The 26,135-nt window shown below is 39.2% G+C and overlaps 1 protein-coding gene across 5 annotated transcripts; it reads left to right on the forward strand.

Moving 5' to 3' along the window:
• The first annotated feature begins 15,333 nt into the window (after positions 1-15,333).
• LOC106650185 (hornerin-like) lies at positions 15,334-25,441 on the forward strand. Of its 5 annotated transcripts, none has more exons than XM_023461202.1 (11): positions 15,334-15,458; positions 15,594-15,636; positions 16,572-16,718; positions 17,041-17,136; positions 17,392-19,602; positions 19,801-20,582; positions 20,652-20,783; positions 20,860-21,027; positions 21,107-21,302; positions 21,490-24,113; positions 25,050-25,441. In XM_023461202.1, the coding sequence occupies exons 1-11, from the start codon at positions 15,360-15,362 to the stop codon at positions 25,059-25,061; spliced, it is 6,510 nt and encodes a 2,169-aa protein (XP_023316970.1). In that variant the 5' UTR covers positions 15,334-15,359; the 3' UTR covers positions 25,062-25,441. The 5 variants fall into 5 exon arrangements, with proteins under 5 accessions (XP_023316970.1, XP_023316971.1, XP_023316972.1 ...); XM_023461203.1 differs by having other exon boundaries at positions 17,392-18,774; positions 18,973-20,582; XM_023461204.1 differs by having other exon boundaries at positions 17,392-18,564; positions 18,775-20,582.
• Positions 25,442-26,135: the final 694 nt, after the last annotated feature.

Consider the following 26,135-nt stretch of genomic DNA (forward strand, 5'->3'; position numbering starts at 1 on the left):
GGCTGACGACAAATTACCATCTTATACGTGCACACGCGCTGATCAAATCGTGGCTTGATTAGCGATAATATCGTTTGCCGAATATTTATCGCTTTTGTTTACAGTGTGGTCAATCAGGAAGGGAGGATGAGAAAAGAAAAGGAAAAATTGCGCCGAGTGGGAATAATCCACGCGGGGCTCGCTACTCTCGTGACGTAGCGAAGTTGAGGGCTTTTTTGTAAATACGGACATGTCTCTTGGAACTGTTCTCGCGATAAAAACCTCCTCACAGTCGCAACAGCAGCCCGAGGAAAACGATTTTGGAGCGCCATCATGGCGAATGATGTCGCCCAGCTGGGCAAGGCGACAAGAGAGAGAGAGAGAGAGAGAGAGCAAAAGAAGAGCAGAACGAAGAGAATGAACGCGAGAGGCAGCAGAAGAGGAGAAGGCGCAGTGCTGCTGGCGGTGGCTCTGCTCGGTCGCGAATCCCAGTCCATGCATAGCAATGGCGTGCAAATCAAGTCCGCGCAGAATAGCAACGGCTATATGTATATTAGCTATACGCACGTAAGCTTTGGCAGAGTGAGAGAGAGAGAGAGAGAGAGAGAGAGAAAGTGAATGAGAGAGGAGAGAGAAAGAGAGAATAGCTGCTATAACTGCCAAAAGCCTCTCACCCCACGCTTTGCAAGCTCTAATCAGAAAATCACACGCTATTGGAGCATATCCTTCCGTTGGGAATCGAACTGTATGAGTTAGAGAGCGAGAGAACGAATATATATTATAATCTCGCAATCATATTTCACGATGGAATAATATTTTGCCCAGAGGCATGAATGATGCACGCTCTCACACGCGCGGGGATGTGCCGTGCAATTGTCAGACATGCCGCTCGCCTACTAGTTTTGGAATTTCGCGAGCGAACGACCAATTTAAGCGTAGCTCGCTTAATTAACGGGCTTCGAAATTTATGCGCCGTATATAATAATTATCCATCGAAACGTGCAGTGTTACGCGCGAAACTAATGAAGCGATTCCGATCTATGTATATCGATTATGATGCATGTAGGCAAAGAGGCCTCATCACACGGATGACCCGCCACGCAGCAGCAGCAGCAACAGCAGCAGCAACAGCCTCGATTTATATTGCTATTTAACGCGCGCTTGTCGCACGTATTTACGCGCATTGTAACCACCGCGCTAGTAATCGTACGAGCGGATAGATGCGACACGATCGGTTAATTGGGTTTGGAGCCTCGAGCTCGTCGGTGGTTGGAAATTTACGATTAATTTTTTGACCTCGCGAGAGAGGCATGACCAGCACCCCAATATTGAATACGCATTATATAGTTGCCGTGTAACATTCGACACTTGACGATGCATATCCCATGCATCCCTCGTAAAGCTCAACGAAGAAGAAAAACTCAACTTTTCAAGTGTACTTTTGTCACATACACAAGAGCGAGTAGCAGCAGACTTTGGGCTGTGTACTCGAATCGGCTGTAATATGCGAGCTGTACTAGCTGCTGCGGTCTACGCGTACTCTCGAGAGCCATGAGAAACGTGTCGCGACTCATACACCGCAACATGCGCTTGCCCTTTGACTGCGACTAATGTACATAAATACGGCGGCCTACACGTGCGAGCTCTGCGGAATCGCTGCCTCATGCGAAACACTTACGCCCGGTAATAAGAACACTTTAGCCCGACGTAGTTCGAAATTTCGCTCGGGGTTCGGCCGTACTTGGCTCTTGTGCTACACGGGGAGGCCCCACGCGTATACGCTTTTTGCTTCGCTCGCTCTCGCTGCTCTCTTGAAGGGGGGAGCCGTATACGCGACGAGATCCTTCCGATATGATTTCGCAGCTCGGCCATATCGATTTTCTTCATCGTTTAAACAAGTAATGATGCCTAATGACGCTTCTATTAGGGATCGAGCGGCGATAAATAAAAAATCACGTAAGCGTGTATACACAATGACAAACGAGCATCGCATTCGTGACCCACGATAAACAGCCAGCTTTTGGGATTTTCGAGAAGCTCCTTACCTTTAGCTGAAATTATATCGATTACATCATTAATCAAGCGCATCGAAAAACAGAAGTGAACATCGCGAAATTCATTATAACGACGACATTGCAGCATCAGGAGCCAAGAGGCAGAACACGCACAACAGCAGTCGCACGTGGCTGCCTTTGCCGCCTACACTCATCCATGCCATAATTTATAGAGACACTTGTCGGACTTTAATGCTCGCCCGCACAAATTGATAAAAGTGCCCATTGTGCCAAAGCGTAGTAGGTTTGAGTTGTTTCGCGTAACAAAAGAAATCGAGTTTCGAGGCTTCTTTTTATAAGCCAATTATAATGTGCGTCGATACAATATTTACTGAGCTTGGAGAGTTGAACTATTTTCAACTATCGATCATCGTTTTCGATGCTTTGTAAAGTTCGATCGTTGAAAGGCAAACACGAGCCATTATTAGAGCAATTTTTTTGGTATACATATTACCACTATTTCGTAACACGCGAAATTAGACACATAATATTGAGTTATAATTAACGACAGCTTGCTTTTCTCTCCCTTATTTTTATGACGAGAAAAAACAAACGTGGCATTAGCAACGATGCACGAAATGAAAAAAAAGAAGTTGGCTTAAGTTTACGATCTACTGTTTCGCGTAAATTTCATTAATTCCGTAATTAACGTCAAGCGCAATCTCGTATCAATGCGGGAAAAATAATTTTTACGATCTTCTTTAGCAGCAGTGATTCGGTTAGGTGAGTGTGTATCGCTTGCGCGATCATAGCACGGATGCCTCATGCATTATTGAACTTTTTATTTTTTAAATCACAAAATCATCATCTTTATGGAGCCGAGGCTTTTGTTTGCTGTACATCGATACCATTTAAGCCTTTTTCGGTATGATATAATCTTCCTCGACCCAAATTTTCGATGCGTCGCGTGACAATACTTACAGACCGGCTATTGACGATTTTAGCAGCACAGATTTACGACAATCTACTGTCGCGTATAATATACACGAATATAAGCCGAGAGAGAGATACACACGACGCGACGCACCGAGAGGCAAGAAACGATTCAGCACTTTCTATTGTAGTTGCTGCCGACAATACACCGTAAGGATTTACGACATTTTCAGAGCATATACACTGTGTGGGGGTATATTATACGAGTGAGAAACGGTCTATATTCAGAGGCACCCGCGCGTCTTGTCTCGCCATCGCTGTTCGCATGGATATACGGAATGCATCAATGTTTCCTTATACCGTTACAACTTATTACAACCTTTTAATTCTATCTACGATTAAACCTCGAATCGTATCGTTAGAACCTTGAAGAAAAATCGAAATTTCATCGCAGCTCTGTATATCCAGACTTATATATTTACACGATAATATAATACATGGATTTGAAATTTGCTATATGTCTCTTGAGAACTGGGGACTTTTCGCACTTGTTGTGCATTCGTTCGGCATTACGTATACATATACGGGATTGGCCGTCAGCTGCCGTTTGATTCAGCCAGTCAAAAAGATCTGCCCGTGCCAACCGGTGAGTCGTCGTCCGCAGAGCTTTGGTCAACACCTAGCCACACGATATTCATGGCCTGAGACCATTTTTACACCCAGAGAGAGAGAGAGAGGAGAGAGATAAAGAGAAAGCGTGGCACACGCGTGCCAGAGTGAGATATTTGATACGAGATTTGAATATACTAGCTCATATATATTTCATTTTATTGCCGTGAAAGGGCCGAGCTTTGTTGCAAAGGGAAGAGAAAAGGTAAGGAGAAAAAGTGATAAAAGCGCAAAGACGAAGACGCCTCGATGAATAGATTTCCATAATTTGTCGCGAGCGTTTTTCTCCAGAGGGGATAAAGCCTACTTTCAACGTGTCGACGGATGAAACGTATATTATCTCATATTCTCTCCTCCTATTCCCTTCTTTTATCTTGAACGTGAACCAGCTTTCCACCAAGGCATCTGTGTGTGTGTATGTGCGCGCGTGTACACATCGTCATTGAAATTTACATTACTTTTCCTTCCACGTCCGAGAAAAGAAGCATATTTTCGAGCCGTCGTAGCCGTCATCTTGCTTCCGAAATGACGCAAAAGGTTAAGTTTCGCAACGAGCAGGGAAAAACTCACCAACTATTCTCGTGTACGACAAAAGAACATATCGAAATTGTATCTGCTGATCGCATTTGCGTATTCGTCTTAGGTCATTCATCGAAGCGCGCGCTTTTCGCAAAGTGTCTGCAAGCAGCAGTTGCAAAGCCATTTATTGTTGCATTCGTTCGAAATTTTCAACGACGCGCTGCACAAACAAAGAAGACTGCAACATACATAAAATAAAAAAATAAAAGTCGGAGGCATATGTCACCAACAATTCGTTGCGCGATTCCTCCTCGATATATACACATATTATAATATTGAAAACGACCAAGAAATCTGTTACGTGACGAAATCGCTAAATTGCGTGCTGTCAGCGCGAGCGCGTGGCACCTGTGTATGTGGCGGCGGAGGCACTCATTATAGCCAGTCCTTCGTGTATTATAATAGAAAAGGCGAGCATATGTATGAGAGGCTATTGTATTAGAGCAGTTCCTTCGTTCCTAGCCCCGAGAGCGCAGGATACTTTGTATGGTTTGTCCGACGACAAAATTGTCCAAAAAACTTGTTCTGTTTCCGAAAGCCCTGGCCTTTTTATAAAAAGTTTGCGAAAAAAAAATAAAAATCATAAATATATTTAAGCCATAATATCGGTTTGGACGAAGCGAAAATTGAAATTACCTGTGGTATATTTGGTCTAGAAATATAATAGACGTCATTGTGAGGTGGCAAGTTGGCACCTTTCGTCGTTGCTGCCGCACGTATACACATCAAAATTTTGTGCGGCTAGTGAGCTATTATCCATTGAGAATCGGAGCAGGTTTCTAGTGGTCTAGGATCATTGATTTGCACATAACATGCGAGGCGTGTAATGCAACGGATACGGCGTTCATCGTCTAAGCATAGACGAAAAAAAAAAGAAATAATAATTTCTCCAAAAGTACACTGCAGACTTAAAATGAAATTCAAAGAACAAATACAAAGATGCATTTCTTTTCAAAGTCGAAAATTGGTCGTTAGACATGCCATTTTTAAACTTCACTGACTAAGAAAAATTGAATGAACTTATTTTTACTTTGGTCTAAATCGATCTTACTTTTTTTACGAAATGCAGAAAAAAAATTACCTATACCGTCCATAATTCGTTCTCAAAAATTCGAATATTCATCGATTCGATCATCTCGCAAAAGTGATTCGAGGATATAATAAGCAATATTATCATTGCCGGTGGTCAACTGCCCCGCAGCATACAGCAAACCCTCTGTCGCTTCGTTGTAAAACATCGGTCATAACTAGTCGTAAAGCTTACTGTCGCTTGACTTTTTTTTCATCTCCTCCATCGTCGACGATGGATCTGGGGGGAGGCATTCAGCGAGCGAGCGAGCTGCTATAATCACGTAAAAATCAAATGAACGAGTTGCGGCGGTGTTAAGTGCGCAACGGATCGCTCCCCTTCATCGCGTGACTCTATACGCGCCTCGAGTGCCTGTGCGCGCAGAGAAAGAGAGAGTCAAGTATTCCACATAGGTACATGTGTAAAGGGGTTATCGTCGAGTGTTTGGAGAACTCTTGTACTTGTTTCCTGTTAAAAGTGCTTTTTAATTCGAGTGTAAAATGGCGCGGCTGGACGCGTAATATTTCAATTTCAATTATTTACATTCGTGCTGTGAGAATTATATGTATAATTTTATAATCCGTATTGAACGGCATACGACGTATTTTTGATTCACTTGCATATCATCGTGCAGCTGCTTGATCAATCTCGTCGTCCGTATTATCATCGGTGAAACATTTTCATTTTACACTTAAGGTTATCGAAGAAAAAGTTCTGTTGCGGACAATCTCACGAATGATATCCATTTTTTTCATTCTAAACACTCAGTGCGGCATAAAGCATGCGCATTATTTATTATCAGTATTTAACTTTAATAGTTGTCATTTATCAAGTCGCGGAGAATGACTCATTGTTGTCACTGGGCCTTTTTTCCGTCTTGACTTCTTTTTCAAGCTAAAGACCTTAATCGTACACGGATATGGGTAGTACCCATTGGGTACGCTCGCGGGTATATGAATAATTTTTTCATTGAACTTGTCGCGTCTCTAATCGCTATCGTCATTATAACATAACACTTCATTCCTTCAAAGAATATGCCATACGGATATACAGAAACGCTTAAAAAAACATTTTTCCTCGTTTCAGCATTAAATGACCTTTTGAAATATTCACGAACGTCGAGCAAATAAAAACAAGCGACTAACAAATCGGAGACAAATGCCCGATGTCGTCGTCTTTGGTGCAAACTTTTTTAAGCGCCTACTAAATAATCCACGTCAGGCTCGTATATTTCATTCGCTTTTTTATAGCCTCTCTTACCGAACTGGCCCAGGCAACGAACGAAAAAGAAAGAAGAATGAAGGGAAACAAGAAAAAAATGCCTCTTTCACATTTGAGGTTTGGTTGCGAGCCAGGGTATCTTTTCCACGACCGGACACCACAATTAGTACAGGCACTTGGCTTATCTTAACAAAGAGACAGGCATTTCGCTTCTTTCGTCTCCTCGCGCCTCTTGACGCGCGTTCCTCCTCCTTCTCCTCTTCTTCTTCCTTATTTTTCTCTTCGCTTTGGCTCGCGTGACACTCGCTCGCCCAGCTAATCATGACTCTATTTAGGAGGTCTTATCTGAGCGCCTCTAAGAGGATAACCGTGTCCCCCTGAGCACGCACAGCCACGTATATAACGCGACATTTTAATCGGCCGAAATTTGTTCCCTACTTTTGGCGAGTATATTATAAACGTTTTAAACGTTTTTTTATTCCCGCGACGTGAGCTATAAAATCGAACCGCTATCAATTTTATTGTACTTTGTCCGTTGCGGCTCGAGTAAGATAACAAAGGAATTGGTGACGAGGAAAAAAAAGCGTGTCGTTCTTTCTCGTTTCTTTATCTTTTATTTTTGCCCAAAGAGCTAAAAAAATCGCGAATCAGCTAATTTTACGTAATACGTAATTGATAACGACCAGTTTTTTGGTTATATTTTACGAGAGAGAAAAAGTTAGTACGTGATCTAACGACGCTAAAAATAATCTTTGATTGAATCAACTGCCACCCTATAGAAATTATTGGGCTTGTGACTGATACTTTTGGAAGGTAACCAAACTTTCAAACGCGTCAATTATCATCTAAAAAACTTGTTTAAAGCAGTATTAAGCGCTTCTTTTGGTTCGTATATAAAATTCATCAAAAAAGAAATTAATTAATTAATTAATAATGGAGGGTATTATACACGCTTAAAAGAGGTAAATAGAAAGACGAATTGAAAGGATAGATCTCGCGCATTAAAAACGCATGAAGTAGTGGGAAACGTTCAAGCTCGAATAACATTGCAGTGGCAATCGTGTGGTGCGCTCGTATACCGAGTTTGGCTCATTTGTCCCGTACAGTGGACGCTGAGACGCGCGTTTATGAGCGCTTGCACTCAGATTCTTGAGGCATCATCGACGTCGTCGTCATCATCATCATCATCATCATGTGCAGCAGCAGCATCGGGCAGCACACGTGTGGTGCTCTTGAGCCACGGCGTAAATTTGCTGCTGCACTCATTTTCTCATCCGCTGCTGGCGGGTGTTTAATAAAAATATCGTTGGTGGATAATATGAGCATTCCATGTCGCGTTAATGAGCTCCATCTCGTTCTCTATTTATCTCGCTCTCTCGGCCGGGAGGACTGCCGTGTCGAGCGATAAGCGCTGCACATCGATCACTGCCCCGCCACCTCCCCCCCGCGCCAACTCCATCCACGGCTAATACATGCACGCGCGCATGTATACGCGTGTGCATTCGTTGGAGAGTTAACCTTGGTGCTCATACATATACGTATATAATACGTGTACAATTTGCACGAGCAGCTCGTAATAAAGTCGCGCGAACATGCGAGAGATAATGAGCTAAAGTATATATATATATGTATCGATCCTACGGGGTTACACGTTCTCGCATACACGCGTATATAATAACATTTAGGTGTGAAATTTTCGGCTGTATTGTTCGGCACGCGCATATATTTTTTCGACGATTTATGGATGATACGTTGTGTGCATCGATTGATGATTGGCTTCAAAGAACCGTTACTACTTCGCACAATATAATATTGATGGAGATGAGGACCGCCATGATCACCCATATTATACACACTTGGCTCGTGTATATGCCCTGTTCTATATATTATATACCTGTATAGATAGTGTAATATATTTATGGCTTGATTGATGAAACTTTTCTCGCGACAATGAACGAGCACATGTAATATCTTTTTGTTATGAAGCCCGTAATAATCGATCTTGAATCGGGCATGTGCGAGTCTAATAAGATGCAAAGAGAAAAAAAGAATAGAGAAGAAAAAATGGAAAAGAAGAGGAATTTCCGACCAAAACTATTTGCGCACGGGCAACTATGAAACACGCTTGCAGGTAATGTCGACGATGCTATATCATATTGCTATCAGCTTCCGTTCATACGTGCACGCGCATCAGCGCCGGTGATTAATCCATCCACTTTTCGCGTCTGCAACGACGACGACGACATCGTATAGTTGTCCTCCAGAATCCTTCAAAGCGTATATATAATCTCGTACGTATGTATGGAGTATACGCGCTTATTCGCACACAGGGATTATTTTCGCTGCGATGCATCCAGCTCGCGAGTTGCTCCACGTACGGTAGCAAAGCGATGGTCGGCGAAGCGCATAGCACTCGTTAATCATTATTTTCACCCGTCATTTATTACCGCGTGTTATAGTGCATTAATGAGCTCGTGCGCGTTTCTCGTCGCGGCGGAAAAAAGATTGATGCCGATCACACGTGAAATATTTTCGATCGGCCCGTCGTCCATGCATATTACACACGCATTACGTTCGGATTCCATTTGTTTATTTTTACTTTTTCTTGTTTTTATTTATTTATTTTTTCGTTGCTTCGGCTCGACGACACGTTGGGGCTGCGTATATACATCACGGACTGCATCCCGGAGGATAATAAGAGCGAGCGCGCACGCGGCAGCATTTAGCGACCGGAGAGAGGAACACCGAAAGTCAATTAAATTTTTATCATCGCTCAGTGATAATATACTATGTGTTTGTGGCGTATGGCAACAGCAGCTCAGAATTATGTGTGTATTATATGTCTCTCTCTCTCTCTCTTTCTTTCTTTCTCTGCAAGGGTCTTACGTCGATTTATTTATTATTATCGCGCTTCGCGTTTGTCTCTTTCACATATACGTTCGAAAGTGTGCGAAATGCTCGCGAATTATGCTAATTTTTCGTTAACTTGACCGCTTCTATACTACTTTATTAAGGTGCTCCTCGTAGCTGATATGAATTTCTCTTTCTCTCTCGCTCGATCCTTTTTTTTCTTAAACGGAATGCAGTACAAGCTGGATTTATGCGTGCGTATCTATACGCATATGCGCAGCTATTAAAGTATTACGCTGGATAAATTCATCATCGCGAGTGCGCGTATCCTCGAGATGAAAGCCGAAGCGCTGCCTGCGACCTGAAACAAACAAAAATATACACATTTTAAACCCTCAAATTTTCAGGTAGTAAGTATCTGTCACTTTTTCAAAACATTTTATTTAATGAACCGTACACCGGAACAATTAAGTAATCGTTATCCACGTATGATCGAGAAAAGGAGCTGGCTTCTGGTAAAACAAATTCCTAAGCATTAATCACGTCACGCGCGTACCCTGCGTAGCGTATGCACATTCGAGCGCAAAGTATTTCAAAGACTCTTTCGAGCAAAAAAAAGCAACCTACGAAATAAATTAAAGCATTGGACTTAATGAGATCAGAATCTTTAAGCTATACCTTTCATATGCTTCAAATGAATACGCTCATAAAGTGTTGGGTTGAAAAAAATGGACGAAGCAAAATAAAAAGGCTAATGTGCGGTGCGCTCGCGCGGCTCGAGAGCTCTGTTGTGCGTAAATAAGCGAGCGCGCGCTTCACGGTCACGGTCGGCTAGCCATGCATTATTGTATCAACGTATATACGCGGCATAAATAGAGGAAAATTTAATATTGATTCGTGGCAAATGCGTGTAAAACCGCAAGATGTGTCCACTGAACGGCATTACGATGGATAATTAAATAACAATTAGGTATGACTTTTTGCGAAATATCGTATTATATATATGCGAGCTGATTGATGCGATAGGTCGACGGCATTTAAAAACTTTGTTGGTTTATGCAGCCGCAGAAAGCCGGAGAAAAGGTCGCACATTATGCTTTTCGAGTGAAAAAATGTATATTAACCACCACCGCAAGAGTACACGACATCGCTCTCGAGGGGGGACATTATTTGTGCGGCGGTACGCATTGTGTGAACTGTATTATAATATGCACATGACTAAGATATATAATTACTAGGCCTCGCATAATACAATATCGTGTTTATTTTAGGAAAGATTTTTCCCATCGTTAATTTAGCCTCGCACATACACTTACATGTACATCGTGCAATTATTTTATTTTCACGAGTAATATTGTGTATCGAGAAAACGATATTGATTCGAATCGTGACGCTAATTATCAATAGAATTACGACAAAACGCAATCTTCCGTACTCGTGTATTAATGGCTAGAATGACATGGTATATGCCGCGATCGCCGTTACGAGGCATATAAAGGAAGCAAAAAAAAAGAGACGTGGTATAACGAATCGAACAATAGACGAGCCATCATTGCGGTATTCGATTGATCGAACCATTAATATCCGAGTAATGTAGGAATAAGGACTGTGTGCTGTGGCGATGTCTTGTCTTTATATATTTCATACACGGCCGCATTATACTCGATACGCGGGCCTTTCAGAAATTCAATTATCCTGCTTGATACACTCTTGTTGGACTATTTATCCGACATTACGAAAATCGCTCGATTTTTATATCCGATCGTCATTAACTTTTGTAACTATATGTTGTGCAACACAATATTTGCTGTAGTATGAGAAACAAATCGATAAAAGCATCGTCGCAATAATTGCATACGAAACGTGCGCACTCGACAATGGAATACATGCAAATCGAAATTTTAAATAAAATCAATATCGAGAGAGGATAATAAAACCTTCTACACCGACACGTTCATTCGAGTACATTAATGCGAAAAAAGAAAACATTCAATAAAGTTGCAGTGGAGCGCGCGACGCACACATCAGTAAACGCGCTATTTTGCGCACGGCAAAAGTCCATTGACTCGTTCGCCGGCTACTTCATGATACGCATATAACAATGCTTCGGTGCCTGACGCGATCGCAGCGCACGCACAAACGCAGATCAAGGAGAGATAGAATCGTGCAGCGGGCAAAATCCATATAAGAGCGCTCGACGTGCGCCTGCCCAACCATCCACACACGATTGCATTCAGGAAGCATTGCATTATATATCATATATATACGTACATATACACTCGCGAGTTGGTAGCTATATAACAGAGCGTGGAGCATCAATTAGCGCTCGAACGCAACAACAAAAAAGCGCAGCGCCCAGAGAGCAGCAGCACCTGACCATCTGTCGTAGTGTATACGTGCATAGCCGCGTGGTCTTTTCGACGCTACACGGCTATTTCACTGCAGGAGCTGTGTCGAGCGCTAATTTCTGAAAATGTACCAGGAATTGTACGAGTTTCTTACAGGCCGATTGACTTCGGTCAACATTTTAAAGATCCTTAGGAATCCATTCATAAACCGCGCTTATGTTGCCGCGACAGCTCAGCCTCAAAACGTCTTCTTGCCACTTTGTCTTTTATTTCGAAAATGATAATTATGCCAAGGATGCTGATAAAAATTGAACTCTTTGAAAATTGGACAGAATTACGAGGAGAAATTGTTACAAAGACGCGGTATAAGGACTCTTGCGCCGAAACCAGCGGGACAACCTCGATCTATAGTTCTTTTTACTTAAATGCCGCGTTCAAAACCAGAAATCGTTTTATAATAGATATATTCGCCTCTTTTATTCCGCAAAAGGGGAATATTTCGATTTTAGCGTGATTCTCAAGAAAAAAATTACCACTTATGGGATGTTGTCGTATCCGGTTCTTCGAGGGCTATATACGACGACACACAAAGGTCGATTTGATGACAATTACCGAGACTGCCTTTTTCAGAAAGCGGCTACAATACAGAAACTATTATAAACTAATCTATTTTTTTAGCATAATGTAAGCCTGAACACTATCGCTAATTGTCGGATTCTTTTGTTTTTTTATTATATCAACTCCTGTAGGATGTGAATAAATGCTCGATGACAAATCAAAAAAGTTTTCATCGGCCGAGCGATTAACATTCACGCTATTATGTTACTTAGTATACGGCTTTCAATGCGTAATTCTATCTGGCTGTATTTATCTATTTAAGTAAATTTAATTTATTGGGAACGTAAAAAATGCTGTTTCACGCGCTAAAACGAACGATTAAGTTGGTTATCGAATGTCTGAAATAAAAGCAGTTCACAGCTCTTTTTACTCAAGAGAGAAATTCGAGATTTATCACAATGAATTAAGATTGGCAAGAGTAAAACATTTTTATACTAGTTCAAGTTTTTTATCAACCAGACAAAACTTTTTAATGCTAGTAATTATTATCACTGTCTTATACGATATTGTAAGTCACAAAAAGTTTATTTGTCAATTATTTTACCACATTGATGAGCTAAAATTCAACCATTTCACCAACTAACGTTCTTTATGGCAAAATTTTTTTTACCATAAATTCTTGAAATTCAGTTTCATGTAGAAGTAAAAAAAATTGTTGACACCTTGACAAACGTGAGTAAATTTAACTCTCTATTAGTTATAACATTTAATCTGGTTGTCACGTACAATACATTCACAAAGACGGGAAAAATCAACATTAGTTCTGTCATTCGTTTGTCTACTTATAAAAAAAAAATTATAACGATAAAAAACTTACGTGTATAATATGCACGCGTAAGCGCGTCAAATGAAATTAAGCGCCGACGTCAGTGTGTCGGGAAAAATCCATACGCAGGCGTTAATGAGCCTCACCGGACGTGCCGGTTGTTCTTCCGGTGTATTTCGCGTAGGGGAGGCAGAATTATCTATTAGGTACCACATTGTGGACTTATGTATTTTCGCGTGCGCATACGTACGTGCGCGTGTATGTGTGGGTGAAAAAACCTGGTAGGACTTGTGTATTATGATAAAATCGCTGCCGTAATTGTTTTGCCATTTATACCTTGAGCAGCAGCATGGTGACCGCTCGACGCTGGGATGACAATGCATTTATTTTTATTATATATTGCGGGGGGTTCGCAGGAAGTTGAGCGTTGAAAAACATTTTTTTTACTCTCGAATGCGGAAAATACGAATAAGGACTGGATTGTTAAAGCAGGACATTGTCGCGATAGACAAAGAATTTTCAATGCAAATTACCCTTGCATTAAACTGGGGAATGCAATCATTGTAATGTTTATTTAATTATTCATGAAATCCATTTGTTTAAATGTTACAAATAATTAAGATTAATGATAGTATATATTGTTCAATTCAAGTTATATTTTGTATGGGGTGCTTCATAACGTTCAGAGTAATTCTTATTCTGTACCCTTCTTCTAATATATTTAATTAAATTTGTAAAAAGTTAAAATCGTCCGTAGGATGCTTACACTTAGAAAAAAGCTAGTAGAAGCAATTTGAGTAATAAGCTAATAAGTTTTAAGTTCAAAGCTATATAGATACACATTTTATAATGTTTACTAATTTTGATAATTATCGTAACAAATTAGAGAAAAAATACTTTTAGAGCCTATTTCCTTCTACATTCAATCGAAAGTAAATACTTTTTTAAATTCAAATTTTTATGTAGTTGAATAATGGAAACAGGGAAAATGAAAAAAAGTTATTGCTTGACTAAAATACTGATATTTTTTAAATTGTGATTACGTAATGCGAACGAAGAATTTTAATCTAAAAATATATACAAATTTTTAGAACTTGAACTTATGCGTGAGCCTATTACGAGTCAAAGGTTATTAAAAATGACTTAAAGTTGTTCAAATGTTCAAAAACAAGTGTAAGATTCATGCGACGAATAAAGGGTTTTTATTGTTTATCCTTAAAAAATGTGTAGATTTTTTATATTTCATTCAAACATTTTAATTTAGGGTAAATTTCAGTTTCTGATTTGTGAACTGGTAATTAAATACGATGAAAACGTTTCTATCATCTGAAAAATCTGGGTAATGCCAAGCTATGCTTTTCAATAGCGATTAAAATATAGATAAAATATAGATAAAATATAGTAAAATATAGATGTGTGAAAGACTTGAATTAAAACTGCAATGTTTAAATTCTTGTGGCGTATTGCCTTTAACGTCAAACACTGTAATGAAGAAAACCACAACTATGCATTCAATGCTCGTTTCGCTCCATCGGTTCTCATGGCTTGGTTCGCCAGGCACGTACAGATATAGGCGGAGGAGGGATTTTTGTGCTTAGCATCAGTCATTATATATAAAATTAAACGACGTTCATACGATTGATTATTAAAATTATATGTCATTCGCCGTCGTTTGTAAAAAGCCTAATTTTTATTCGAGGAGCGCTCAAAAAAAGTGCCTGACACGAGGACTTGCTTATAAAAGCTATATCGAGCGCGCAAAGGTCCTTTTGCAAGGCAATGCAACCGGCGGGTGGGGTTATTTCGCGTGTATCGTCGTATAGTTCTTAGGACCACTTGGGTCTTCATTGCTCTTTTTGCTTTTGAGATGCAGCAGATCAAACTTGAATGGAGAGATCTACGTATATATTTATGTATAGTGGGAAAGAATCGAACAAAATTACACACATCAAAACATTTTTCGATCCTTTCTACGAATACAGTACGTCAATGAACGAAATTTCTAAACATGTACCTGAGGTGTATAATTTTGGGGGTGCATGATGTCTTTTGAAAATTGCACAGTTTTTCGTTTGATTAAAAATTGCTGAAGGAAGTTCTCGATGAAAAACTTGTAATGATCGTGCAACAAATTATCATTGTCGTTTGCTTACAAAAAAAAATGAAAATTATTTTATCTGAAATGTTTTAACATTAGAATAAAAACGAATGATCTAATAATTATTCCTACGAGGACACGAGAATCATAAAAATGATAAGTTCTTGCTTGTATTAAAAATGTACAGTATATGTGTACATTTCAATAAGTTCATTAGTTCGGCGAATTGTTCAGTATGCTAAACACCATGGCGACTGTGCGGACGCCTTTGTTAGTGCTAAATTTGTGCATGATTTTGTACTTATTTACAGGACACACATATGCTTATAAGCAGGTAATTTTTTTGCATTTCTTCGTGCTAATTATCGAAAATATTTTTTTTCTAAATTTACTTAATCTTCATGAATTTGTTAAACGTTGATCATACTGATGCGCTCGGTATGCCATATTGTGATTACTCAATGTACAGGAGGTAAGCTATTCAACTTCATCCAATGGGAAGGGAAACTTAGGTAAGTATACACATACATTAATTTTAATTTTGAAAAAGCTTTTTATGAAAAAAAAAAAAAATAACGAGTCTGATAATAGTTCCAGATGTCCATGAATTTTATTCATGCCATTCAAATATATTTTATGATTGCAAAATCAAAGAAAAATTGATTAAAATAATTCCAAACAATGTTATTTTTTGTATTCTAAGCAATCCTTACCCGTAAATTGCTAGTTTATTTTCGCGCCCCAGTTTTATTTATTAAATAATACGGCAATGGACGCGGTACCTCCTTGCATCAACCTGTGTTGATACAAGTTGTTTTTTAAATCGCGAAAGCTAGATGCTACTTTGGCATCTTCTTGGAAAACTCACGATTTTATATATATTTTTATCTTAATCAAGAGTTAAACACATCAAACGATAATATCAAAAAAAAATAAAAAAAAAAAAAAAAAAAAAAAAAAAAAAAAAATAAAAAAAATATAAAAATTAAATAATTAGAGTCAAAAATAATAACATCTGCTCTTGTACACAAATAACGATGAGTTTGGAAAGAGGACTCGGTAGCTCAGATGGTAGAGTACGCGCCGGCTATAGGCGTGTGGCACTGGTTCGAGTCCAGTCCGATTCCTAACTTTTTCGTTTGTGTACAATTTATTTAATAAAATTTGAGTTAAGTAAAGGGTTGAATTATCATCGTTTGATGTGTTTGACTCTTGATTAAGATAAAAATATATATAAAATCGTGAGTTTTCCAAGAGGATGCCAAAGTAGCATCTAGCTTTCGCGATTTAAAAAACAACTTGTATCAACACAGGTTGATGCAAGGAGGTACCGCGTCCATTGCCGTATTATTTAATAAATGTTATTTTTTATGATAAAAACTTAATACATTATCGAATTTCTTAATATCATTTATTGAAAGCTATGAAATTTAAAATACATTTTAAGGTGATGGAAAAACGTACCATTATCACTACGGATCGCCTGGATTTGGTCAGCAGGATTCTTATGGAATTTCGAATTCAAACTCTGGATCCAGTGGTGTCGTAAGTGAAGGATCCAGAGGCGCAAGTGGATCAAAGCAATCTAGAAAAGGTATTTTATTCGACAAATCTAACTTCGATTGTTTTAGAGACTTGTTAAGACAATTTTCGATAAATTTAAAGTAAATAAGGTTTTTTTAATAATGATGATTATCAAGAGGTGCGGTAGCACATATCCGGCTAATGAAAATACAACGAAAGTATACAACCTTAATGATATTTATTTTGTTAAATTCCACCTTTGCAAGTAAAATATTAATTGTGAATTTGATCATTTTAATTGTTTTGTTTTAATAATAAAAAATGAATTGATATATACTTAGCTTTTCATACTCTATCAAACGTAACATGAATACTTTTGAATTAATGCTTAGGAGTTGCCAAATCGTACCACTATCGCTACGGATCACCTGAGTATAGATACTCTAACTCAAGATCTAATGGGGCTGCAAGACAACAATCTAGAAAGGGTACGTATAGTTTGGTACAAAAATTGGCTTTGGACGAATTTCTCTATTTATGTAATTTAATTATTTTTAAACTCTTACTCATTCATTGATATTTATTATTATGCACAATAGCTATCTAACAAGCAGTTGATGCTAGGTTAATTTTAAAGATTGGCCCGTCGCTCTATTATGATGCAATACTTATGTACTAAAAATGCATACTTCAAGTGTATATGGAGCTAAAAAATGAAGTACAGAACATTTACATTTTTTCAGGAGGATCGAGATCATATCGCTATGGATACAAATATCCTGGATACAGATATCGATACAATGGATGGAACGGTAGTGGCAACAAACATTATAATTACCGTTATGGATATAGAGGACGTGGTGGTCGTAGGAAAACAGGATCTGCTAGAAGATCTGGAGGTGTCCGATGGTCAGAAGGTGAAGGTAGTGCAAGAAGTGGTTCTGAAAATGTTGGTGGCGCAAGAGGATCTGGTAGTTCTTTAGAAGCTAGTGAGTCTGGAGGCTCTACTGGTTCAGAAGCTGCCAGTGGCTCAAATCAAAACAAAGGATCTAGATCCGTAAAACATGGAATGAGTAACAAACAAAAACATGAAGGTCATTCGAAAAAAAATCATAAGCATAAGGTACACGTTAAAAAAATACACAAACACAAGTATCGCGTTGGAAAATACCACAAGCATAAGTATCGCAAACATAAACATCATGACCATAAAGTTCATGTAACGAAACACCACAAATACAAAATAACAAAGCATCATAAATCCACAAAACTGCATAAACATGAAGCACAAAAAGGAGAAGCAAATGCAAGTGAGAATACTAACCACCGAACGAGTTCTAACGAGCATTCCGGACATGAATCGAGTCGTCACCACACTAGTATTGGCATAGAACATCATGGTCACAGATCTGGAGAATCTAGCTCTAATCATCATAGTAGTAGTTCAGGTGGACAATCTGGTATCAGTATAGGAGGTTTACATTTGGGAGGTAGCAATAACCATCATTCAGGTAGTAAATCGGGGCATAAAACGGGTGGATCAAGTTCACAACATCAAGAAAATAGTTCAAATCAACACAGCAGCCACTCCAGTACTCATCATAGTAGTAATCACAAATTTCGTAGCCATTCGGGACACAAATCAAGCGGACACCATACACATGTTGGTATACGACACCATGGCCACAGATCTGGAGAATCTAGCTCCAGTCATCATGATGGCAGTTCGAATGGAAAGTCTGGTATCCATTTAGGAGGTTTACATCTGGAAGGGAGCAGTTCAAATGGTCATGGTAGCCACTCCGGACACTCTGGTTCTCACCACCACAGTCATCATAAATCAGGTAGTCATTCCGGCCACAAATCGAGCAAACACCATGGTCACAAATCTGGAGAATCTAGCTCTAGTCATCATGGTGGCAGTTCCAGTGAACATTCTGGTATCAATATAGGAGGTTTACATCTGGGAGGAAGCACTTCAAATGGTCATGGTAGCCACTCCGGACACTCTGGTTCTCACCACAGCAGTCATCATAAATCCAGTAGCCATTCGGGACACCACCATTCACATGTTGGCATAGGACACCATGGCCACAGATCTGGAGAATCTAGCTCTAGTCATCATGGTGGCAGTTCCAGTGAACATTCTGGTATCAATATAGGAGGTTTAAATTTGGGAGGTAGCAGTTCAAGTGGTCATGGTAGCCACTCCGGACACTCTGGTTCTCACCACAACAGTCACCATAAATCAAGTAGCCATTCAGGCCACAAATCGAGCAAACACCATGGTCACAAATCTGGAGAATCTAGCTCTAGTCATCATGGTGGCAGTTCCAGTGAACATTCTGGTATCAATATAGGAGGTTTACATCTGGGAGGAAGCACTTCAAATGGTCATGGTAGCCACTCCGGACACTCTGGTACTCACCAAAGCAGTCACCATAAATCCAGTAGCCATTCGGGACACAAATCGAGCAAACACCATTCACATGTTGGCATAGGACACCATGGTCACAGATCTGGAGAATCTAGCTCTAGTCAACACGGTGGCAGTTCCAGTAAAAATTCTGGTATTAATGTAGGAGGTTTACATCTGGGAGGAAGTAGTTCAAGTGGTCATGGAAGCCATTCTGGACACTCTGGTTCGCATCACAGCAGTCATCATAAATCCAGTAGCCATTCGGGACACAAATCGAGCAAACACCATTCACATGTTGGCATAGGACACCATGGTCACAGATCTGGAGAATCTAGCTCTAGTCAACACGGTGGCAGTTCCAGTAAAAATTCTGGTATTAATGTAGGAGGTTTACATCTGGGAGGAAGCAGTTCAAATGGTCATGGTAGCCACTCCGGACACTCTGGTTCTCACCACAACAGTCACCATAAATCAAGTAGCCATTCGGGACACAAATCGAGCAAACACCATTCACATGTCGGCATAGGACACCATGGTCACAGATCTGGAGAATCTAGCTCCAGTCATCAGGCTGGCAGTTCGAGTGGAGAGTCGGGTATAAATTTAGGAGGTTTACATCTGGGGGGAAGCAGTTCAAGTGGTCATGGTAGCCAATCCGGACACTCTGGTACTCACCAAAGCAGTCACCATAAATCCAGTAGCCATTCGGGACACAAATCGAGCAAACACCATGGTCACAGATCTGGAGAATCTAGCTCCAGTCATCACGCTGGCAGTTCGAGTGGAGAGTCGGGTATAAATTTAGGTGGTTTACATCTGGGGGGAAGCAGTTCAAGTGGTCATGGAAGCCATTCTGGACACTCTGGTTCTCATCACAACAGTCACCATAAATCCAGTAGCCATTCGGGACACAAATCGAGCAAACACCACTCACATGTTGGCATAGGACACCATGGTCACAGATCTGGAGAATCTAGCTCTAGTCATCAAGGTAGCAGTTCGATCGGACTTACAGGACATTCTGGTATCCATCTAGGTGGATCACATCAAGGAAATAGTGGAAAACATCGTTCCAGTCACGAATCTAAGCATGAATCCAGCGGACAGCATTCGGGTAAACGACACCATGGTCATGCATCGAGTGAATCTAGTTCTAGCCATCATGAAAGTAAATCTAGTCATCATTTTGGACATTCGGGTGCTCACCATAGTAGGCATCATAAAAGCAGTAGTCACTCGGGCCATCAATCAAGGGGACATAATTCACATATTGGACAACACGGGCATAAATCTGGACACTCTAGCCTACACCACAGTGGTTTACATCATTCCGGTAGTCATTCGGGCCACGAATCTAGTGAGCATCACTTACACGCCGGCAAACAGCAGCATAGACATAAATCAGGGGAGTCCCGTTCTCATCACCAAGGAAGTAGTTCAACTAGTCATTCGGTACATACTAGCCATAATCGTCATCAAGGCCACACATCTCATTCCACTTCTGTAAAAATTTCCGTAAGAGTTGATGTTTTCTATTATCTACATTGTTGCTGTAACTTCATTCAATTTTTGTTTTTTTTGTAGAAGAAAAATTATAGTTATCAGGCAAATATTGTTGCCTTGAAAATTAGTGGAACAGAAAACGAACTAATTATTGTCAAGGGGCAAGTGCCTAAAGCGAGAGTAGAAATATTAGAATCAAGCACTAAACTTTGGGTAAATATTAGAATTTTTATCTAAATTTATTTTTTACAGAAATAAAAATAAATTTATTTGTGAATGTTTTACATAGGTGAGAAATTATTGGATAGATAATCATGGTAGTAAACGATTCATATCAAAGCACTCAATATGCGATACTTTTGGAAAAGACAAATCCACATCAAAAAATAATAATTTGGACTCTATAGTTTTAAGAAAAATATTGCTAACTGGTCAAGAAAATTGTCATCTGAAACCTGTACGTATCAGCATACATTTTTATTTATTTTTACTAACTTAAATTAAATATAATTTTATCATATGTTGTTCCATGTAAGGGTTCATCTTTAATTGCGCCAATGTTATTAAAAGTTGGTTTTGATTTCAAAGAACTCAATGTGCCATGCGAAGACTGGACATTTATTCAAGAAATTGGAAACGTGAATGCCACTAGAACATTTTTATCAATCTCTCTAAAAGTAAATATGGATAAGAAATCTAGATGTAATAATCCAACAAACAATCTTGAAAAGGGTACTTATAAACATTTATTTTTTCTTACTAACTTTTATTTAAATTATTGGATAATTTAATTGTTGATTAATTTTTTCGTTAATTTTCAAGTATAATTGATTTTTTTAATTACTTCTTTTGAAATAAATTAAATTTATCTTATTTTGAGGCTGGCATATTTAGGGTAACTCATTATTCTATTGCTTAGGAGGTCTTGTTCCTGAAACCAAAGAGACTGTTAAAAATGCAATTCAAGGAACACAACAAATAGTAGAGCAAACCAAATCGGAAACAAAAAAAGCATTATCCAAAACAGGAGAGTTAACGTCAAAATCAGTTTCTGCTGTGAACGAAGCAGTTAAAAATTCGATTACTGAAACCAAATCTGCACTACACGAATCGGAAAGCATTATAAAAGATGCAACTTTAGAGACAGTAGCTATGTTTAAACATGTCATTCATAATTCATTGCAAATCTTTGTGGTTTTATGGGACGATACTAAACTTTTTACAAGGCGTTTAGTTGAAGATATTTCTACAAAAACTCAAGTGGCTGAAATTGAAGAAAATGCTGCTTCAGCAACTTATAAAATTAAGATTGCTTTGCTTGATTGGCGAAATAGGATTTATAATTTGATTTCAGATTCCATTTCTGGCTCGAATAAATTTGTATACGATTCATACCTAGAAACTAAAATTACTGTGAGTCAATCGATTCGCGAAACGGTTGAAATGATAGAAGAAATCAGTGTGAGAACTAAGCGGGTCGTATCGAGAATATTCCATAAAGGATCAGCTACAACCGAAGGTGCTGCCGCACAGGCAGTGAACGGAGTTGCAAGTGGAACAAACCAATTGGTTAGTAAAACTTCTTCTATAGTTTCAGAAATTAAAACTGCTGCAGCCGAATCTATAGGCGTGTCTACAGAAAATGCCGCCGAAACTGAAACAGCTGTTGGAAAAATTATAAGACTATTTTTTTGGCCAATAAAAGAGACGACTGAAGTAATAAAACTGTCTTACCATAAAACTATTGAGTATACATCTGATTATTGGCAAGCAACTTTAAAATTGATGAAGGGAACTATAAGTATTGGAGATAAGGCATTGTATACTATTAACGAAGTAACAGTCGGATGGACTAAAGTTTTTTGGCATTCAGCAACTTTAAATGTAAAAGTATTAACCAAAGCTCTTGTTGATACCAGAGATGCGGTGGTCGAAAGTATATCAGAAATGAATCATATCATCAAGGTGGCTACCGTTACTTCAAGTAGCATAATTACAGGATCAAGTGTAGATGCATCTTTAGAGCTTGAATTGAATGGTGGAGTAGGAAGACACTTATACTCGTCTAAATCAACAATAGGAAAGATTTTTAGGCTTTTTGAGTATGTTACATCGCTTTCAGCGAATAGTGTTCCACATTCGCTGCGAAGATATAAAAAAGTCTTTACGAACATGAAATCAAATATAAAATCAACTTACGAAACATTAACAGCCGAAGCAGAATTAGTAATGATACATTTTAGATCAAATTATAAGAGTACTGTAGAACAATTTAAATTTGAGACTACTACCATTCTTGCTACTACTACAGAAATGTGGAAAGAATTTTATGGGCGGTTGACGGGTCACAGAGTAACAGACGCTGAACAATCGTTCAAGGAAACGAGATATTCTGTTCGTAAATTAGTTGACGCATCAGTTAAAATCACGAGTTGGCCTGTTGAAGTAGTAGGAAAAATTGTCAATTATGTCAACAAAGTAGTGTTTAAAACAACGGTTGCAACCACTAAATCGGTGAACAAAGTTGGTTCTGAAGTAACTGGAGTAGTCAACGAGGCTACCATCGAAACAACATCTTCAACCAGCGCAGTTATTGTAGCATATTATAAATTAATGAAGCATATTACAGAGAGAATATACTTTGTATTTTCTGACTCTTTGTCTCAAACCAGACATGCTGTCGTACAAGTAAATTCAGAGTTTTGGAAAATTTTCACAGACATGTATGCTGATATCCGCAGTTTGTTCTCCGGGAAAATTGATGTATCTGTTGAGGTAGAAATCGACGGCAACGTGAACGTATCCCATAAATTAATATCAAAATCTAGATTACTGATATTCTCTCGTTTAATTAAACGCAGCGTGAAAAATTCATACAAAGTTACTGTTGATTTGTTCAGACGAACGGGAGCAGTAACAAAAAAGATTTTGGTGGATACACGAGATGCAGTTAAACAATCGGTTTCTGAAACTAAACATATTGTGTCGCGAGGATCAAAGCACATAAAAAATGCTGTAAATGATACGGTGTATGGTGCAACAGAAAAAGGTGCCAAATTAGCTGTAAAAACAGAACATAAACTTGCAGAGGCTAGTGGTGTAAATGTTCAAGCTTCAGCTTCTTTAAAAATTGGAAGGAGATCGAATCATGGTGGGTCGTCATCGAGTAGTGGTGGAAGTGCATCCGGAAGTGCAGGTTCATCCAGCAACAGAAGCTCTGCGAATGAAAAATCTCAAAGTGGTTCTGCAGTGAAAGGTGCGAGCAGTGGAGGCGCGTCTGGAGGTGGTTCTGGATCACCTGGTAGCAACGGTTCTGCAAGAGGCAAAGCACAAGGCAGTTCTATTGTAAGAAGATCTAGCAATAGCAGTGGCGGCGGCGGCAGCAGCAGCGCTGCTTCAGGAAAATCAGCAGGTTCCGCTAAAACGAGCTCTAGTCAGGGTGTCGGAGGCAAAAGTGGTTTGACGGCAGGAGCTTCCAGCGGCGGAGCAAGCTCAGGTGGAACAGTCGGTGGCTCAAGAGTTGGAGGGCATTCACATTCATTGGTAAGTAATGCCACTGAAACTTTTATTAATTCGGCCTCCGAAGAAAGCGATGTGATAATTGGCGCTGTAAATGATACGAAATTGGCCTTTAAAAACGCAAAATTTCAAATAAATCGTGCTGTTCATATCATAAAAGGATCGTCCGCTGCTGTACAAGGTGAGAATGGTGAGCAAATGCAAGGAATAGCTGGCGTGGTCCAGCGCAGCTTTTCGGAAAGTTTTCACGCTATGATCAATGTATCGACTGGATTTATCAAAATTTTCACAAACGCTACGAGTAGAATGTTTGGTGTAATAAAACATACATTCACTAATTACTTTCAATTATTTAGCAATGCTGCCAAAGTAAAAACTTTTAACGAGGTGGAAAAGGGAACTGCTGCAACAATTAAGAAAGTAGTAACTGGATGTAAATGGTTTGATCTCAGAATAACCAATAATTGTGTGTATTATTACGCTTATAAAGCGGTTCAATTGCCTTTCAAGTATTCATTGAAATTTGTTAAAGAATCCATCACATTACCGATTAAAGCATCTTTATTCCCATTCATCCAACCTGTGAAATTACCCTTGAGAGTAATAAAATTAAGCTACCAAATACCCGAAAATATAATAAAGGAGAGCGTAAAGGGAGTAGAGGGTACTGGTAAATTAGCAACCAAGGGTGGTAAAACATTTGTAAAAAAATCTGAAGGAGCAGTGGAAACTTTGAAAGGAGTGGGGAAGCAACTACAAGCCGGTTTCAAACGAATCGCCGTTAAATTTAAATATATTGCTTAAGCTGATCCTGTGTAGACATAAAGTTTGAGTCGATGTTTTTCAATTAAAACATAAAATATGTACCCATCGTTATTCGGAAAATAAAATTTTGAAAAATAATATCTCACGCATAATATTTATAAAAATATACTCTCATTAACCTTTTTATCTTTGTAGATCGTTGGATGATTTAAAAAAAAAACACTCAGTCATAAGTCATAAATAGGATCTAAGAAAACGAATTGATAAATAACTGCATGGCATTGGGATGGTGAAACCTATAAAACGTGGTGCATGGGAATCGAGAAAACCTGTGATTATCATTTATACGTCGACCAATGGAAAGACACGAGACAGCCATGCTTTCCTCCTTCTCTCTCCCTCTTCTTCGATCTCGCTGCAAACTGACAATCACGATTCTCGAGATCGTCGTGTATTGCTAGCAATGGTCGAGCCTCAAGATATATCACACACATACCAAGGCAATGTATATGCACTCGCAATGATACTTCTGGCCAAGATGTTGCAAACCACGATTGTAATATTAAATAAACCATGAAGTTCATAATCTTGTCGACTCTTTTTTTGCGTTTTATTGATTGGTCACACGGATCATTTTTAAAAATTAACAATTTACAACGATTACTGCCGGGAAGTACTTTTGCACGATTCACACACGAAAGTTTTAAATGAAGCGTTGGGCAAGATTGAAAAACTTGGATAATAGCCGCTTTCACGGTATATCCACGCTTATCCAAACTGGTAATCGTGCGCACGGCTTCTTCCGATTCATAACGCTAATTACCGTGACTGCGCGCGCGCGATCGTTATTGTTATTATAAAAGAGCTCTTGCAACCTTTTAGCGCCTCCGCCGCTCGATGCTCTCTCACTCTCTTTCTTGCTCGCTCGCTCGTTCTCTATGCAATTCATAATAAAGCTTTGCTCGCGCCAGCGCTGAAAGTACATTAGTTTCTTTTTATCAGCAGCTGTAAGCGATTATTTTTACCTTCTGCGCGTTACGAGATTCTGCACACGCTTTAAATTTCAACGTTCATATACGCTTGCGTTCGTATCTATCTCAATTGAATCATTTTCGCATTGTCGACCGAAATGAAAAATAATTCATACATAAGGTGAAAACACATCTTTTTTCCGCAGCGTGCCTTTTACGAAAACCTAAGCATTAATGCGATTATTGTACTCCAACTTAAAATACGCAACTTTCGTGCTAATTCTAAAGGCTAAAGGCCTTCGTGAGAAAA

Source organism: Trichogramma pretiosum, unplaced genomic scaffold, assembly GCF_000599845.2.
Source record: "Trichogramma pretiosum strain Unisexual culture from Peru unplaced genomic scaffold, Tpre_2.0 scaffold15, whole genome shotgun sequence".
In the NCBI taxonomy this organism is placed as follows: domain Eukaryota; kingdom Metazoa; phylum Arthropoda; class Insecta; order Hymenoptera; family Trichogrammatidae; genus Trichogramma; species Trichogramma pretiosum.